The 17,721-nt window shown below is 43.2% G+C and overlaps 1 protein-coding gene across 3 annotated transcripts in view; it reads right to left on the bottom strand.

Moving 5' to 3' along the window:
- The window catches only part of GOLGA3 (golgin A3), a 46,077-nt gene that overhangs the window by 25,733 nt on the left and 2,623 nt on the right, over positions 1–17,721 (bottom strand). For 2 of the 3 annotated variants that reach the window (XR_003753991.2, XM_029048393.2), the window contains exons 2-8: positions 14,093–14,401; positions 11,177–11,458; positions 8,386–8,498; positions 6,233–6,927; positions 4,851–4,962; positions 3,077–3,383; positions 2,027–2,229 (exon numbers count right to left, since the gene is read on the bottom strand). Coding sequence is in view for 2 of the 3 variants with exons in the window: in XM_029048393.2 (XP_028904226.1) it covers positions 2,027–2,229; positions 3,077–3,383; positions 4,851–4,962; positions 6,233–6,927; positions 8,386–8,498; positions 11,177–11,458; positions 14,093–14,207 (1,827 nt within the window). In the remaining variant the exon portion in view is untranslated. The remainder of the gene's footprint in view (positions 1–2,026; positions 2,230–3,076; positions 3,384–4,850; positions 4,963–6,232; positions 6,928–8,385; positions 8,499–11,176; positions 11,459–14,092; positions 14,402–17,721) is intronic. The other variant, XM_029048402.2, reaches the window with a different exon arrangement.

Raw genomic sequence — 17,721 nt, 5'->3', positions numbered from 1 at the left:
TTCTCCTGCTTGTTACCTGTAAGTACTTTGTGCCTGCCCATCTCCCCCATTAGACCGTTGGCTCCCTAAGGGAAAGAAATGTGCCTTTGGCTTCTGCCATAGTTTCCCGAGGGCTGTACAGTGCTCTGCACACAGTGCTCCACCAATCAATAGTATTTCCTCAATCACTAGTATTTACTGAGTTCTTACTGGGTGTACGACACTGTATTAAGTGCTTGGGAGAGCACAACAAATCACGTAGGAAGACATGATCCCTGCCCTCAAGAACCTGAGCGTCCAGTGGAGGAATTTACAATCTAATGATTGAGTAGTCCAGTGGCGATGCTTACTATTCACTGACTGACCCACTAGATTATAAACTCCTCCACTTCTAAATTCCTTCAGGGATCATGTCTATTTTATAGGACTCTCCAAGCACACAGTGCCTTTATACAGTAAGTGTTCAATAAATATCAGTGATTACTTTTTGGATGCCACCTCAGAAGTGGAGATTATCAACAAGGTCCTGTCAGAAAGGTTTGCTTCCAAACTGAAGATCTACTGACAGAGGGGAAACAGTGTGATGCACCAAATATGAGAGAGTGCACCACACTTTTCACAAGCACACAACAATTCCACTATGTGATGTCTTCAAATTGAAAATAATGTTAACTAAAAACCTAGAATACTTAGTCTTTTTTATATTTAATACGATTTGATGCTTTTAAACTGACACACACATATATTTTATCATCGTTTAGACTGTAAGCCCATTGTTGGAAAGGGATTGTCTCTATCTGTTGCCGAACTCTACATTCTAAGAGCTTAGTACAGCGATCTGCACAGAGGAAGCGCTCAATAAATATGATTGAATGAATATTTCAATCATTCAATCAATGGTACTTATTGAACGCTTACTGAGTACAGAGCACTGTTTTAAGCTTTATTTTAACGGTGTTTGTTAAGCACTAACTATGACCCAGGCACTGTACTGTGCACCAGAGTACATCCAAGCTAATCAGGTTGGACAGAGTACAGTCCTTGTCCCACATGGGGCTCACAGTCTTGATTCCCATTTTACAGATGAGGTAACTGAGGCACAGAGAAGTGAAGTGACTTGACTAGAGTCACAAAGAAGACAAGTGGCAGAGCTAGAATTAGAATCCAAGGCCCCCTGACTCCCAGGTGCTCCGTGCTCTATCCACTAGGCCAAGCTGCTTCTCTCAGGAAAGTACAATAAAATGGAGTTGGTAGACACAATCCCTGCCCACAAGGAGTTTAGAGTCTACGGGGAAGACAGGTATTAGAGTAGATAGTAATAGGGATAAGGAAATTAGTAGAGTATAAGAATATTTACATAGGAATATGTGTTATGTGCCAAGCACTCCACCAAACACTGGGATAGATACAAGACAACCAGGCCGGACACAGACCACATCGTTTAGACTGTGAGCCCGTTAGTGGGCAGCGATTGTCTCTACCTGTTGCCGAATTGTACATTCCAAGCACTTAGTACAGTGCTCTGCACATAGTAAGCGCTCAATAAATACGATTGAATGAATCCCCCATCAGGCCCACAGTCTAGTAGGACAGCAAACAGGCACCGAATCACCACTCCCCAGATGAAGAAACTGAGACACTGAGAAGCCAAGTGCCTCCAAATGGGTTAAATGGCATATATTCACATACACGCCATGGTGTATGTTCCGGTATTTGTTAAACGCCTACTACGTACCAGGCACTGAACTGAACGCTGGGGTAGATACAGGGTGATCAGTTTGGACACGTCTCCGGTCCCACATAGGGCTCAAAATCTTAAGCCCCATTTTACCGACGGTCAATAAAGGATGCTATTCTCAGTGCTGGGCAGACAACTACCTTAAGGATGACTGGAAGAGTCAAAAGAAAATATTACCCGAAGCAGCTTAGAAAGAAGACATCTAAATGGAGGGTATACAAAGGAGGGAGCTAACTAGTAAAAGACATTCACAGATATATTAAGTGGAGCCCTGGTGTTTGGCGGGTGCAAGGGGTATTATTTCCTTACCTGAATGTGCGCCATCTCACTCTGCAGCCTGACCCGGGCTTCCTGGGCTAGTGCCAGCTGCTGTTGGTACCACTGTCGCACCTTCTGAAGGGAGGCAATCTCAGCTTGGGATGCCTTCAGCCTGCTGCCCAGCGTGGTGCGCTCTAGCTGGACCTGCTGAAGTTGGTTCTGCAAGGAGATCATCTGCTGCCGCAAATCTTGCACTGAAAAAACAAGAAAGCGCAGACTGCTCAAAATGAGGAGAGGGGGGAGATCTTTGTTCCTCCTTGCAACAAGTCTGACTAGGAGAACTTCCTCTTCAGGGAGAGTAAAATTAAAGAGCTGAGAGAAAAGAGGATTGGGCCTTCACGTCCGCAGTCAGAGGAATATTCCGTCACACACACAGAAAACTTTCAAAAAAGGTCTCCGAGGAACCCCTAGAAAAAGGACAATGGGTGGGTGGGGGGACGGCAAGGTGAGTCACCTATTACTACTGAATATTTAACTTGGCTGAACTTACCTGTCCCACGTTACAAATTCTGTCATCAAAATCTGCCTCATGAATTACCAATAAAACACATATAATTTAAAACAACAGTAAAAATATGGGGTGTTGCTTCTAATAATTTCCCTTGGAATTTCTGGTTGCTGAACACCCCTGACTATGCATACGGCACCAAATGCCAGGCAGATATCGGTAAGTTGGCTAAGTCAACTATGAGAAGAGAAAAAGGCCAGCTCTGGAAAGCAATCCTGGGGCTGAGGAGGCGGCCTGACAGGTCATGTCATTTCCAACAATTCATGAATTCTCTTCTTTTCTTCAGAGTGGGGAGGATCCCCACCCAGTCCAATATCTCCCGGTGCTTAGAGCTGCCTCGAGTGAAGTAGAAGATCCCAAAGTCGACACTGTCCCGGATAATGGGCCTAGAGTCTAAAGCATTTAGGCCACTGAAATAAATAATAATAATAAAAAAACCCGGGAACAGGATGCCTGGTCTACCTGCGGCATTTCTCCAAATGGAAACAAAGATGATAAGCAATCAGAAATGACTGGAGGTGCTACTCCCTTACCTGTGTTATCCTTACTGAGGATGTTTTTTTGCATATCTTCCACTTTTCCCATGAGTCTTTGGTATTGCTCCTCTGCCACTTGCAGGTCGTTATTTGAAGACGCCAGGCTGGCATTTTTTGCTTCCAGTGTGTTCTGCAGGTCAGTCATGGCTCGCTCCAGATCCCAACAAGACTGTTTTAAGGTGTCCACTTGTGAGCTGAGGGAGTCCTGTTTCTGCTGACTGCTCTGGCTGTGCTCCACCTGAGCCTGAAGCTTTGTGTTTAAGGCTGCTAGCTGGGTTTGCAGCTCTGTCTTCTCTTTAAGGGCCTGAACGATCAAATATAGCGACAATTATTTGATGAATCTGATGATCGATTCCCTCAAACACATTACGAGGACATGGCCTCGAAATCAAAAATCACCTAGATGTCAATGCAACGAGTCACTTGCATCGTGTTTTGTTGTAACGACGTTTTCGAAGGACCTAGGCACTACCATGTAAATACAGACTGTTTTGATATACTATCATGTTATCTGAATGACCCCATATTCCTGAATTGGTGGTCTTTCATTAAATGTTTTTTCTCTCCTAAACTGACATTAACAACAACATAAAGGATTCCATAATAATGGTTTTATTTAGTGCTTACCATGTGCTAAGCACTGGGATAGATTCAAGATAATCGAACTGGACACAGCTTTTGTCTCAGATTTACAACAAAGTCCCCTTTTAAAAATGAGGGAACCAAGACCAAGGTCACCAAGTAGGCCAGGGTTTAGCCGAAATTGTAACCCATGTCTCCTGACTCCCACACTCGTGCTCTTCCCACTACGGGACAGTTAAGTGACTAAGTTAGTATTAAGGAAAGCTAACCTTCCCTTAAGTATTCCCTTAAGTATTAAGGGAAACTGGAATTAGAACCCAGGTCTCCTGACTTCCAGACTCGTCCCATCCCCGCTAAGGGAAGCAGTATGGTCTAGTGGAAAGAGCACAGGCCTGGGAGTCCGAGGACCTGGCTTCTAATCCTGGCTTCACCACATAGCTGCTATGTGACTTTGGACACATCACTGAACTTCTCTGTGCCTCAGTTCCCTCATCTTCAAAACAGGAATTCAATTCCTGTTCTCCCTACTTAGACTGGGAGCCCTACGTGGGACCAAATGATCTTGTCACTACCTCAGCACTTAGTACAGTGCCTGGCACATAGTAAGTGCTAAATAAATACAGCAATTATTAAATCCTAGTGTTTTAACCCATACACTTATGCACATATATCCCTATACTCTCCCATTTCCCCATCGATAAATGTATTTTAAAAGTCCATCTCCCCCTATAGACGGTAAGTTTCTCGTGGGCAGGGAGAGTGTCTATCCACTCTACTGTACTGTTCTCTCCCAAGCCTCTAGTAAAGTGCTTGGCAAATAGTAAATGCTCAGTAAGCACCACTAATCATTTGACTGCTCTTCTCCTAGGCAAAAAAACAGTCCATTTTGACATGGTCATGCATAAACTTATGTTCTTTTTGAGACAGGTGAATATATAATCCCATTTCAGAGATAAGTAAACTGAGGCCTGGAAAGATCATTATTCTGCCCATGGTAATGGCGGTGTTGGGACTAGAATTTAGCCCTTGCCATTCACCATCTTGCCTTTCTCTGTGTGTGTTCAATAAAACCGTGACTTTGTAAGACACTTTAAAACCTACCATCACAGCTCACAAACCCCAGAGAGAATGGGTTTTTGGGATGGGGCTGTGGTTTGCTACACTGAGAACCTGATCATTCTTCTCTTACCTGAGTAGCCTCTATTGACAAGGCTTCCAGTTGCCCTTCAAGTCTCATCTTCTCTTTAAGGATCTGCAACACTTCATCATGAGTGCCTGCGATGGAGCTTTCCAGGGATACGCTGGCAAGGAGAGACCCAATTACAGAACGATCATTTTCAAAAAAAAAAACAAAACCCAAACCCCCCCAATAAACAACACTCTTACCTACCCCACAGGTGACAATATTATTAATAATAATAATAACAGTGGAATTTGTTAAGCATTTACTATGTGCCAAGCACTGCTCTAAGTGCTGGGGGTAGAAACAAGGTCACCAGGTTGCTACGTGGGGCTCACAGTCTTAATCCTCATGTTACAGATGAGGTAACTGAAGCGCAGAGAAGTTAAGTGGCTTGCCCAAGGTCACACAGCAGACAAGAGGCAGAGCCAGGATTAGAATCTATGTCCTCTGGCTCCCAAGCCCGTGCTCTTTCCACTAAGCCACGCTGGTTCTCCTAACTCTCTAGACCCCGGGGGACGGGTGGAGCATTTTTCAGAAGTGCTGACGGAACGTGTCCAAAACGTCTAAATTTTCCTGCAAAGCAACAGAAGCTACTAAACAAAATGACAACCTAGGTAGGTATCAGGATAATATCAGTGGTATTAGGACAACTGCAGAGAAGGAGAGCAAAAGGAGACAACAGCCTCCATTTCCTTGCTTCCCTGACTACCATATCATACTTGAATGTAGTTCTGAAAGGGATGTAACCCTCATGCTTCCATTCAAATATTTCCCAGCTACTTTCCCACCTCTGAGATCATGTAAATCTGCTAACAGTTAAAACCGTAGCCCCTCAATGATCAAAGTGCTAAAGCTTGAAAAGAAAGAAGTTAAGATGTACAAAAAAGGGGAAAAACTATGCCCAAATTCACCGCTTGAGAAAAAACAGCTCTATATAGAGAAGGGCATTAGTTAAGTGCTTACTAGGTGCCACGCACTATACTAAGTGCTGGGGTAGATACAAATTAGATTGGAAACAGTCTCTGCCCCATATGTGGCGCACAGTCTAACGGAGGGGATGAACAGGTATTGAATCCTTATTTTACAGATGAGGAGACAGGCACACAGAAGCGAAGTGACTTGCCTAAGGTCACAGAGTAGCAGAGCTAGGATTAGAACCCAGGTCCTCTGACTTTCAGGCTTGGGCTTTTTCCACTAGGCCATTCTGCTTCTCCCATCTTTGCATTTTTTCATAGATAATCACGATTAGCCATTCATAAGAACTTTGCCCCAAGGGGATTAGGAAATCTCAGAAACAACAAAACAGAAAAGCTGCTGAAACACACTGATCCACGTGGAATGTAAGAAGGTAACGAAGTAGTGAATTAACAGGCGGTAGCATCTGTTACCTGCTGGAAAGGCTGTCTCTCCGGCTCCTCACTTCCCCATTGACCTCTTGCTCTTGGGCGTGATGTTCCGCTGCCGCAGCCTGCAGAACCTCCCTGATGGAAGGAAACTGCCCCATAGCGTCCAGGGTGATCTCCTGGCCATTCACTGTGTAGGAAGCTCCCTTTCTGCCCTCTGAGCTCAGAACCACGCCATCCATTCCTCTCCCAGAGACACTGCTGTAGGTAGAGCTGTCGCTCTCATTCCCATCCAGTCTCATTCCCGTTTCACTTCCGTCGACCTCCGAAACGCTATCTCCCGCTACGGAGGAATTCTCCAGTCGCTCATCTGCCTCGGAGGTCACGGTTATTTCGGACACAACTGAGGTCAGACTGCTCCTGTTCTGCTTCAGAGAACCGCCGGACGAGTCGGGAACCAGAAGCTTGCCGCTTGGATGGCCGGAGTCCGAATCTTCGGTCCGGTAGTCAGCCAGGGAGCGGATCCTACCTGATTTGGAAGATCTGGAGCCTTTTTTCTCCTTTGGGTGGGCTGGAAGTCCCAAGCTGCCGACTTTAGGCCCTCTCGGGACACTGGTCCTCAAGAACGAGTACTCTTTTGTCATAGCTACAGTGCTGGCCCTCGGCAAAATTTCAGGATTGAACATCAGCTCGGGATCAAGTGTGCTAGACAGTCGACTTTTTGGGGCAGGCTGATTAGCCTAAAAGAAAAAAAAATAGAAACGATAAAAATCCCTGGGTTTAGAAGTTTACACCAAGAGCCCAAAATTACTTTCAGAAACAACTGAGCAATTGCTTTCATATTTCCATCCCCACAGATGAAGGATTTTAGGATAACAATTAAAGTTTCAGGATCACAGTTATGCTTTTTCTTAAGAGCTTACTATTAGGTCCTGGGGTAGATTCAGGTTCTCAGTTCCACATGGGGGTCACAATCTAGTTTACCTGTACTTTACAGATAAGGAATCTGAGGTCCACAGCGGCAAAGCTGGGACTACAACCCAGGTCTCCTACCTCCCAGTTCCACACATTCTCTCCACTACGCCTCAGTGCCTCCCCAGACATGAACATGAAGATTTAATGGTATTTCCCCCATTCCAAAGTTATAATCTGGCAAATTTTACTCTTCCGGGTGTCTCGGCATTAAAGGGCTTTTAATTCACTGTTTTGAAGTTTTCAGACACAATTAGGCAATTGCTTTCACAATTTTTATACAGTAAAGATTAAAGGGTTATCTTTTCCACAGTTCTTACTCTTTAGAAATGTGGACATTTCCCAAATCTGGCCTATTGGTGGACCAATCTATATCCAGAAAAAGCAACTGCTAAAATAAATTCTTGCAAAGTGTCTCTAGTTAAAAAAATTTAGGGCTCTGTAGGGGCCAGGCATACAAGACTCCTAGAAGGAGCTCTCATGTCTGCTTTTGACTGTAAAACATTTATATCTCCTATGTGGGATAGGAACTGTGTGTCCGACCTGATTATTTTATATCTACCCCAGTGTTTGGCATATAAGCACTTATGTACATATCTGTAATGCATTTATTTATATTAATGTCTGTCTCCCCTTGCCCACACTGTAAGCTCACTGTGGGCAGGGAATGTGATTGTTTATTGTTGTATTGTACTCTCCCCAGTGCTTAGTATAGTTCTCTGCACAAAGTAAGCGCTCAATAAATATGATTGAATAAATAAGTGCTTAACAAATACTATCATAATTATTTTTATTATTCATTTCGGAGGATAGGGATTTTTATTCAGCACCTACAATGCCCTAAGGGTATGGGTTCCAGGACCCTTTGATGAGGATGATGAGCTATAACATACATCAATGTTTGGACAAGTCACCTTGAATTAAAATTCTCTTATTGAGAAAATCTTGCTTTGGCTACTGAACAAATCAAGGTAAATCTGCTATGCTTATAAAATGGAAAAAAAAAAGGTGAAAAATGCAGAAATCCTATTAACAGAACTGCTAAATGAACTCTGGCAGATAAAAAATTACGCAGTTTATGAATATGGTTAGTACTTAGACCCTGACCAACATTACCTTCCCCTCCAATGAAGGGATCACTTTTTAAAAATTACTTTATAACTGCCCTTGTCTACCTATTCTTTTCCTAATCTTGTCAAGAAGCCTAGAAGGGACAAGACTCTTACTCTCTCCTGATGCCTTTTCACCCTGTACTGTTTGAGCTGCTCTTCCAGTCGCCGCCGAGCCTGAAGTCTGATTTGTTCTTCTTTCTCCAAGGGGAGAGGAGAGTCTGATGAGCCTACAAAACAAAATGAAAATGGCCTTTAAAACAACCAATAGCTCACTTAAAATAGGTAAATAAAAAAGCTGAAGAACAAAGACGATAAAGTAAAGTAACTGTAGGTGTCCACAGCTGATCTCCAATGTTACTGTGGTTGCCTTAAAGCTAGAAGTCATGGTTTGAGAAGAAGAATAAGAAGGTGAGAGGAGGTGGAAGGTGTAATAACTCAAGGATCACAAAACTCTAAGCAATGTGTGGCTAACATCACCAAGCAGGGGTTTGCCTGCTCTGAATAGGGTCATGAGCATTTATCAGCATTCAGAGCAGAACAGAAAAAATGAAAACAACCACAACATTCAACTGAGACCAGAAAGATGAAACGACTCCACTAGTACCTGTTTCTGAGCATCCTCCGAGAGGCAGGGGACACATCCACCTTTTAACTAGCTTACCAAACAGGCAAAATAGCTTCCCCTGGCCTTCGTCACTTCACAAAAGTCACTAATATCCCCACAGAAAGGCGCCATATAAAACAGCACTGCCCATAAACTGAATGTGCTGAAACATTTAAGACAAAATAAATGAAAATCAATAGTCTAGCTTCAAAGTGACCGCCATAAGTAAAGCTGGCTTATGGCTAGGGCAACACCACTGTAAGAGGTGACTTTCTCCATCATAAAAATAATTGTGCTACTTGTTAAACACTTACTATGTGCAAAGCACTGTTCTAAGTACCGGGATAAATCCAAGAGAATCAGGTCAGACACAGTCCCTGTCCCGCATGGACCTCACAGTCTAGGCTGGAGGGAGAACAGGCATTTCATCCCCATTTTACAGATGAGGAAACTAACCTACAGACTTGCCCAAGGTCACATAGCAGGAAAATGACAGAGTCAGGATTAGAATTTAGGACTCCTGACTCTCAGGCCAGCATTCTTTCCATGAGGCCCTGCTGCTTCTCAGATAATATCCTGCAGAAGTAAAGCATAAACAGTATAATGGAGGACAGACTAATTTCGCTCACATTACAGGAAAAAGAGTTTCAGTATTTTATTAAGGGACATTCAACATGAAAGTGAATTCATTTGGTCTGGAACTCCCTCTCCCTTCACCTATGACAGACCACCGCTCTCTCCACCTTCAAAGCGGCCTTACCCAGCGAAACCTCAATTCCCCTTCTCCCTCTCCCTTCTATATCACCTATGTACTTAGATTTGTACCCTTTAAGCACTGGATATTCACCCCACCTCATCCCCACAACACTTATGTACCTCTCCGTAATTAATTTTAATGTCTGTCTCCCCTTCTAGATTCCTTGAAAGCAGGGATTGTGTCTATCAGCTCTGTTGTACTGTAACAAATACCACAATTATTATCACTAGTATTAGAAGCACTTGGGTGTTTTTCTTTTTTATGGTAATTGTTAAGCACTTACTATGTATATACCAGGCACTATACTAAATGCTGGGATAGATACAAACTACTCAGGTTGGAAACAGTCCATGTCCATGGGGCTCAGGGGGCTCACAGTCTTAATCCCCAATTTACAGATGAGGTAACTGAGGCACAGAGAAGTTAAGTGACTTACCCAAAGTCACACAGCTGGTAAGTGACAGAGCCTGGATTCGAACCCATGACCTCTGACTCCCAAGCCTGTGCTCTTTCCACTAAGCCACACTGCAGAGGGCCTGTGTCCAGTCTGGTCATCTTATATCTATCTTGTATCCAAGTTCAGGGCTTGGCACAAAGTGCTTAATGAACATGACAATTACTGTTGGCTCAGTCATATTTACTGAGCGCTTATTATGTGCAAATAGAGTTGAGAGACACATTCCCTGCCCCAAATGAGCTTACAGTCTAGAGGGGAAGACAGACATTAATATAAATTACTCATATGTACATAAGCTCTGTGGAGAGCACATCCAAGTGCAAGGGTGAAGCAGAAAGGAGTGGGAAGAGAGGAAATGAGGGCTTAGTCACAGAAGGCTTCCCGGAGGAGATGTGCAAAGACCAAAGTGAAAGGTCTTCTCAAACAGAGTTGCTATAGACAAGAGATACCATTTTCAGAAGCTGACGGACTGGACTGGACTGGGGGACATCTGAAAAGATGATCACAATACAGGATAGTTCCCATGATAGAAGAGCCTTTCGGTGCTTTTTTCCCCCAGTGCACTTTTCACAATATGTATGAGAATACTATGAGAATTCCAAACATTCGTGTTTAAGCAAAGGCCAATGTACATTACTCTTCAGGGGAGCTCCCAATATGCAATTGTCTGCCTTAATATATTTTATCCCAAATCCTCTCAATGCTATCATTTTACATTATTTGATCGTTATGAAGACCATAGCGGTCACATGAATTCTATATTCCAGTTCTTCTACTGAACAGGTATTTCCAGTGTCACGACCACGGCCACTTGGGAGCAAGTCCCAGAACAGGCTTCCGCATCCAAGTGCATTATTGCTTGTCTTCTATAATGTGAGGTCAACATGGCAAACACACAGGTCACTGACACCAACAAAACAGCAAAGAGCTAGTGCACTGTGAACAGGGAGTGGATAAAATAGGCATGTCACACACAAAAATCATTTGATTCAGGCCGAAATTATTTCTCAAAGACTGCAAAAGGATGAAATGAAATAAAGCTTTATGCAGCAAAAGAAAAAGGGTGCTACAGTAAACAGATGCTTACACAATTGGGTTTCTTGCATAGGAAGACTTAGTTTGAGAGACTGCAAAGCTTCTTTTCTAAGGACTATGCCCTCAGTACTAGATCCCTGAGACTTCCTTAGGTTGTCATGGAAACCAGTCACACCTGGAGATGAATCTGGACCATATGGGCTGCTGGAGAGTTCAAAAGACAATGAAGGATCTGGGAAATGAGGCGCTGGTCCATTCTGACAGATGTCCTCTTTGCTGAGCATCTCCATTCTTTTGCCTTCATTTGACGCTTTATTCACATTAATACTGGCACCTGCAAAAAGAAGGCGGCTTTGGGGGTTATATTACTCTAAATTCAAGATTACACCATCTTCCCCTCAACCACACAAACTGTTTTTAACCTTCAAAACGTGCAGATAGCTTCCCCAAATTATAACTTTCTGTTCTTAAGAAGCATATATATATACATATTTTAATTATAAAGACTAAATATCTTCTAAATCCTAACTTAGCTGAACCCAAGGTCTTGGGAATACTGAGGGAAAAACTGAGATTTCTTTCGTGATTTGCTTAAATATCAAAATTTTTCAATAACTTATAAGAATATTTAAAACATCACTTCATTTATATGGTGCTTGATTTCAAAGAACTGCACAAATTCAAACTTTTCAACCCCATTTTAAAGACCAAAAGCACAAAAAATATCCCGGTGACTGACAGGAAATTGGCAGGAGCAGGGATCTGAACCAAGAACGCACAGCAGTCGGCCTTCCTGTTCTGCCAAAACAAACCTCTAAATTCCCTAAGGAAATCATGATATGGAGTGGATCAATTTCATCTACTAGATGTGAGAACACACTCACTGACTACCCCAACACATTTTTTATAGTCTCCCAATCAATCAATTACCTAAACTAGAGTAGTGTTTTAACAGCCTGCTTCACAAGACCATACCTAAAGCCTATTAGAATTCCTGAATTTCAAATGAAAAATCTTTTTCTCAGGAATAAAGAATTCCAAAAAGATAGAAAGAACTACTGGAAACAATAGAAACTATTAGCAACTCACTTTTTGATCTTTTACCTGTTCTGATGAAAAGCCACCACACAAAAAAAAGGACAAATACTAAAAGGGCCCACAAAAGATGTGCCCTATATCCAATAATAAAATCAGTGGTATTTGCTGAGCGCTTACCACTTAATATGATAATGATTGGGGCATTGATTAAGCACTTATAACGTTCCAACCACTGTTCTAAGCACTGGGTTAGATACAAGGAAATCAGGTCAGACCCACATCCTCTCCCACATAGCCTCACAGAGGGAGAAGAGGTTTGCTACTGAAAGTTTCCTTGATTTACAGAACCAAGAAAATCCCATTCTAGAGTGTATTTGTCCTGAAGTGAGGACCTGGAATAAATTTTAGATCTGCAGTCAGACTGATCTGATGAACTGTCTTGCAGTTCACAAACCTGACCATTTATGGAACACAAAAAAAGCGGGGTCAGAAGAGGGGTCTGGAAAAAGCCCTTTCTGCCTTACTGGGAAGCACAGGAAGGGAAAGACACAAGATACTATCTGTCAATCAGGACCATGTGTTGAATGCAGGAGGGATTTGGGGAAGGCAGGTGGATGGGGGAGCTCTGGGCAGGTCCAGCATTACGTGGCTCCTCAAACCTAACCAGCTGCTCCAACAAGCTCGCTGCGTTACCTCAGGATGGGGCTGAATGGAAGGTTTTCTCGGGCAGAGTCTGGTTAGAAGAGAATGTTTTTATTTGCCTCCTTTGGTTTTTATAATTGGTACCTACGCCCTTAGGGTTTGCAATTTGCTTCTGCTGGCCACCCCTGTAACAGTGAATACTCCTCAAGGGCAGGGAGGCTGCCTGTTGCTTCTAGTGTAAATTTTCCAACACCCATGCAGTATTCGGCAAGGAGCACCTGCTCAATAAAAATGGGAGGGGAAGGAGGAGCAGGAGGAGGACGATGATAATTCAGATGAACAAAATCCTCTCCAAAAATACATGTGATCCAGGCAAACATATCCATTGTGCTACAGTAGTCGAGTCATTTAACTTGCTTTGCTACATTCACAAACCTCAATTCACCTGGCTAATAAGGGCTCTTGATTTGTTTCGTACAGAGTCCTGCACACAGTAAGCACTCAATAAATACAGGAGCAGACCTATGGTAATTCTCCTCTCCTGACACACTATGAGGTTTGCCAATTCAATTTTCTTATCTGAAGATGGAGATTAGACCTACTCACTCTCATCCCCAATCTGAGTCAGCTCTCCTACACTGCACATGGCTGCATTCTTGCAGAACTCCATGTGAGGAAAACCTCACATCAACAAATTCACCTTGTGTCAGATCCCGCCCACTTCTTCCAACACTGCATTTCACCGTTCCCAGATGTGGGATGTCCAAAGAACTTTCCCTCATTCTGTTGCCACATTCTATCCAAAACTCATACTGAAAACCCACACTGGAGAAGAACTGATTGCACCAGACCAAGAATATACTCTGAAACATACTCAATTTATGGGATTTGAGACTTGACACAAATAACGGTTCTATGTATGGAACAAGAGTGTGTCAGCATTTCCAGGGTTGTATTTGAGTTGGGGCTATAAAAGGACCAACCTTTTCACATTTTCACATCAGGAAAAGCAAACAATTAATCACCACTGCAGACTTGTAGAAAATAATACAGCAGTCAATCAATTTGATGAAATGTTACAGCATCTTTAATCTAGTACCAAATATCAGAGACTGCCGGTCAGATTTTCCAAACTGCGAGTGCCACATACCAAAAAAAACCAAAACCCCACTACACAATCCTTAAAGCAAAGTACCAATGATAACTATCAAGATCACAGAGTAATCATCATAAAGTACCCTCCTGTAGATTATCCAGGAGTAATTCCACTGCCTCAGCAAGGACTTACAGTTGAGCTCCTCTCTTCCGTCGGGGGGATCGAGTGGCTTCTCCGAGACGGAGGAAGGGCCATCGCCGGCACCGTTCTCCAAGAAGATCTGTGGTTCAGCAGACGAAGAGGCCATGGTAAGAGTGGTCCAGACTGCAGATACACATGCAGCGGCTTGGGAGTAAATTGCTGCTAGTAAGTCCTGGAGCTCTCCATGAGTCAAAGAGTCAAAAGCAGATGTCAAAAATGAGCGATTAGAGGGCCAACGCCAGTGTTTTCACTTGTTGCTTTCTGGTGAGTAGCCGAAGAAATTCCAAGGTCTAAAAGTGCCTGCGGCCAAATAAACAATTACCAAGACGCTTCATTCTCGGGATACAAATGCATTTTTTTTAAACACATACAGTCCTGAAAGAATCCAGACCCTGAAGTAATACTTTCAATATAAGCATTGCCTAACACTTTCCGGATACCTTTTCCTATCACAGTTCTGAGACACACAATAACTGGGTAGGTGAACCAAAAGGCAGAATGCGACATGCCTAAAAAACTCAAGGCTCTACTAATTATCACTGAAAATCCTGGAGTACGAACGAGGTCAGGGCAACACCCTCTGAGTCTGCTTTTGATTTTCCCTCTGAAAGTGGGGTAGTCCTCTTATTACTGAACAGTAATGTCTACTAACCTATTCCTCTCCAACAGAAAACAGCCCAATTACTGAAAAGATATTTCCATTAACACCATCTGAAAGTTTCAAGGACTTTTCATCTCAAGAAGGATTTATGAACACTCATTAATTAACCCCCAACCTGAATGAATTAACCCTCAATAAAACGGATAAATGGTACCCCTATTTTACAGATGTAGACATTAGTTCAGAAAAATTAGTAATCTGGGCAGTAAGTGATTGCACCAGGATTAAAACTCAGAAATTCAGAAATTCTTGCTTCTCAATATGCTCCTTTCACCAGAAAAAAAAATATGACCTATAATTTTGTTCTTAGTCTTTGTTCATTAATTGAAATAGGAGAATAATTATCAGAGGGCTGAATTTGATCAGTGTATGCTATATCCTGGGGGCACTATTTAACATTCAGAGCTGTGCTTTTCAAGTGCAAGCAATCCTAACTTCTGCTCCTGTTAGTCAGGGTAAAATAACATATTTTCCTAAAGAAGTTCACTCTGTTGAGGGTTATCTTCTATGTAGAGGACTTTCAGACTCTATTTCATCAGCCCCATCTTCTTTCTTTGTGTCGCCTGTCTCCTCCTGCCTCTGTGTAGTCCTGGGTCTTCAAGCTCAGAATGTCCCAAACTGCCAAATCTTCCTCCCCAAACCTTCCCCTCCCTCTGACTCTCCCATCCCTCTTGACGCCCACTATCCTCCCCACCTCTCAAGCCTGCCACCTTTGGCATTTTCCTCTGCTCCTCCCTCTCTTTCAACCCACATATTCGACTGTAAACCCGTCAATGGGCAGGGACTGTCTCTGTTGCCGATTTGTACATTCCAAGTGCTCAGTACAGTGCTCTGCACATAGTAAGCGCTCAATAAATACTAAATTCAATAAATTCAGTCACCAAATTCAATAAATTCAGTCACCAAATCCTGTCATTTGTTTTCCTTCGCAACATCTCTAGAATCCATCCCCTTCTCTCTAGTCAAACTATCACTCTGGTCTAAGCATTTGTTACATCTTGATTTGGTGACTGCATCAGTCTCTCCCCTCTCCAGTCCACTTCTTCATTCTGCTGCCCGGATCATTCTTCTAAAACAATGACTTGCGTACATCTCTCCACTCCTCAGAAACCTCGGTATGACAGCCACCCAACATCCACGTCAAGCAGGAACTCCTCACCGTCGGCTTTAAAGCACTCGATTCTCTCTCTCCTCTCTACTTATCTTTGCTCCTCTAATGCCGCCTACTCACTGTTACTTGCTCTCCTCTTTCTCACATTGCCCTCTGGTTTGTGCCCTCCCTTCTGTTCAGAATTCCCTTCCCCAACTGGCAGACACTGCTCTCCTCATCTTCAGAGCCTTCCTAAAATCACCTCTCCTCCAGGAAGCCTTTTCTGACTAATCTCTCACCTCCTCACCTTCTTGTATTACCTATGCACTTGAGTACTGACACCCCATCACCTCTCCACACAGCACTTGGGTACATATCTTCTTATTGTTATTACTACTAATAATAATACTAATAGTAATTGTGGTATTTGTTAAGCACATACTATGTGCCAGACTCGGTTCTAAGAGCCGGGGTGGATACAGAATAATCGGGCTGGACAAAGTCCCTGACCCACATTAGGGCTCACAGTCTTCATCCCCATTTTACAGACAAAGGAACTGAGGCCCAGAGAAGTGAAGTGATTTGGCCAAGGTCACGGATTAGAACCCAGATATACCATGCTCTTTCCACTAGGCCACCCTGCTTATCTGCAGCGTGGTTCAGTGGAAAGAGCCCGGGCTTGGGAGTCAGAGGTCATGGGTTCGAATTCCGGCTCTGCCACTTGGCAGCTGTGTGACTGTGGGCAAGTCACTTAGCTTCTCTGTGCCTCAGTTACCTCACCTGTAAAATGGGGATTAACTGTGAGCCTCACGTGGCACAACCTGATGACCCTGTATCTCCCCCATCACTTAGAACAGCACTCTGCACATAGTAAGCACTTAAATACCAACATTATTATTATTATATTTGACTGCTTCCCCTACCTATAATTTGTTTTAGTATCTGTCCCCCTGTTAGAGGGAAAGCTCCTCGAGGAAGGGATCATATTTGCTGGCTGGCACTCTTGTTCTCTTCCAAGCAAAAGTATCTTTCTTTGCCCAAAGTAAGAGTTCAATAAATACCACTATTGATTGTTATTCCAACGATTAAGTTGTTGGGCATGGTCCCAGATTCGAATCAAAAGCAGCAGACTACATATGCAGTAATCACCCACTGCATAATGTATACCAACATACGGAAAATAGATAGGATAGATGCCTAGTGGATAGAGCACAGGCCTGGGAGTCAGAAAGACCTGGGTCCTTAAACCCTACTCCGCCACTTGCCTACCGGGTGACCTGGCAAGTCATTTAACTTCTCTGTGCCTCAGTTATCTCATCTGTCAAATGGGGAATAAGACCCCATGCGGGACATGGAGTGGGTCCAACCTGATTAGCTTGTACCTACTCCAAGCGTACAGTACAGGGCCTGGCATATAGTACACGCTTAATACCGTAACAAAGTTGGAAGAGAGAGAGGAGAAAAACAAATAAAAATAGTTCCGGCATCAATGTAAATATTCTTGAAAGCAACCAGCCAAGAAAAATATATGGCATTTCTATTTGGTCGTCTTCCTCCTTCTCCGAGAAACGTTTAACATTAAAGTGGTGGGGATAGTGCACAGACAGATGAGAGAGTCATTCTGATGGGAAGAGAAACTAAATTGGGCGTTTTCTGGCATAACACTTTCACTTCATGAATAGCACATACTAAAATGCCAGGTTGTTCCTTCCAGAGGGTGTCACTGGAACAAGAGGCCTCCAAGCAGTTGGGTTGGGGATGGAAAATACACACAAAACAAATTCAACCTCTAGCATCAAAACATAAAAACCACCACTCTGTCTCCATTTCATGCAAATAGCAACCATCAGGATGGGTCCCTGATCACTT

The sequence above is a fragment of the Ornithorhynchus anatinus genome, chromosome 2 (genome assembly GCF_004115215.2).
Source record: "Ornithorhynchus anatinus isolate Pmale09 chromosome 2, mOrnAna1.pri.v4, whole genome shotgun sequence".
In the NCBI taxonomy this organism is placed as follows: Eukaryota; Metazoa; Chordata; class Mammalia; order Monotremata; family Ornithorhynchidae; genus Ornithorhynchus; species Ornithorhynchus anatinus.
Note: the sequence above shows the minus strand (reverse complement) of the source record. Positions and strands in the feature narration are given on the sequence as shown.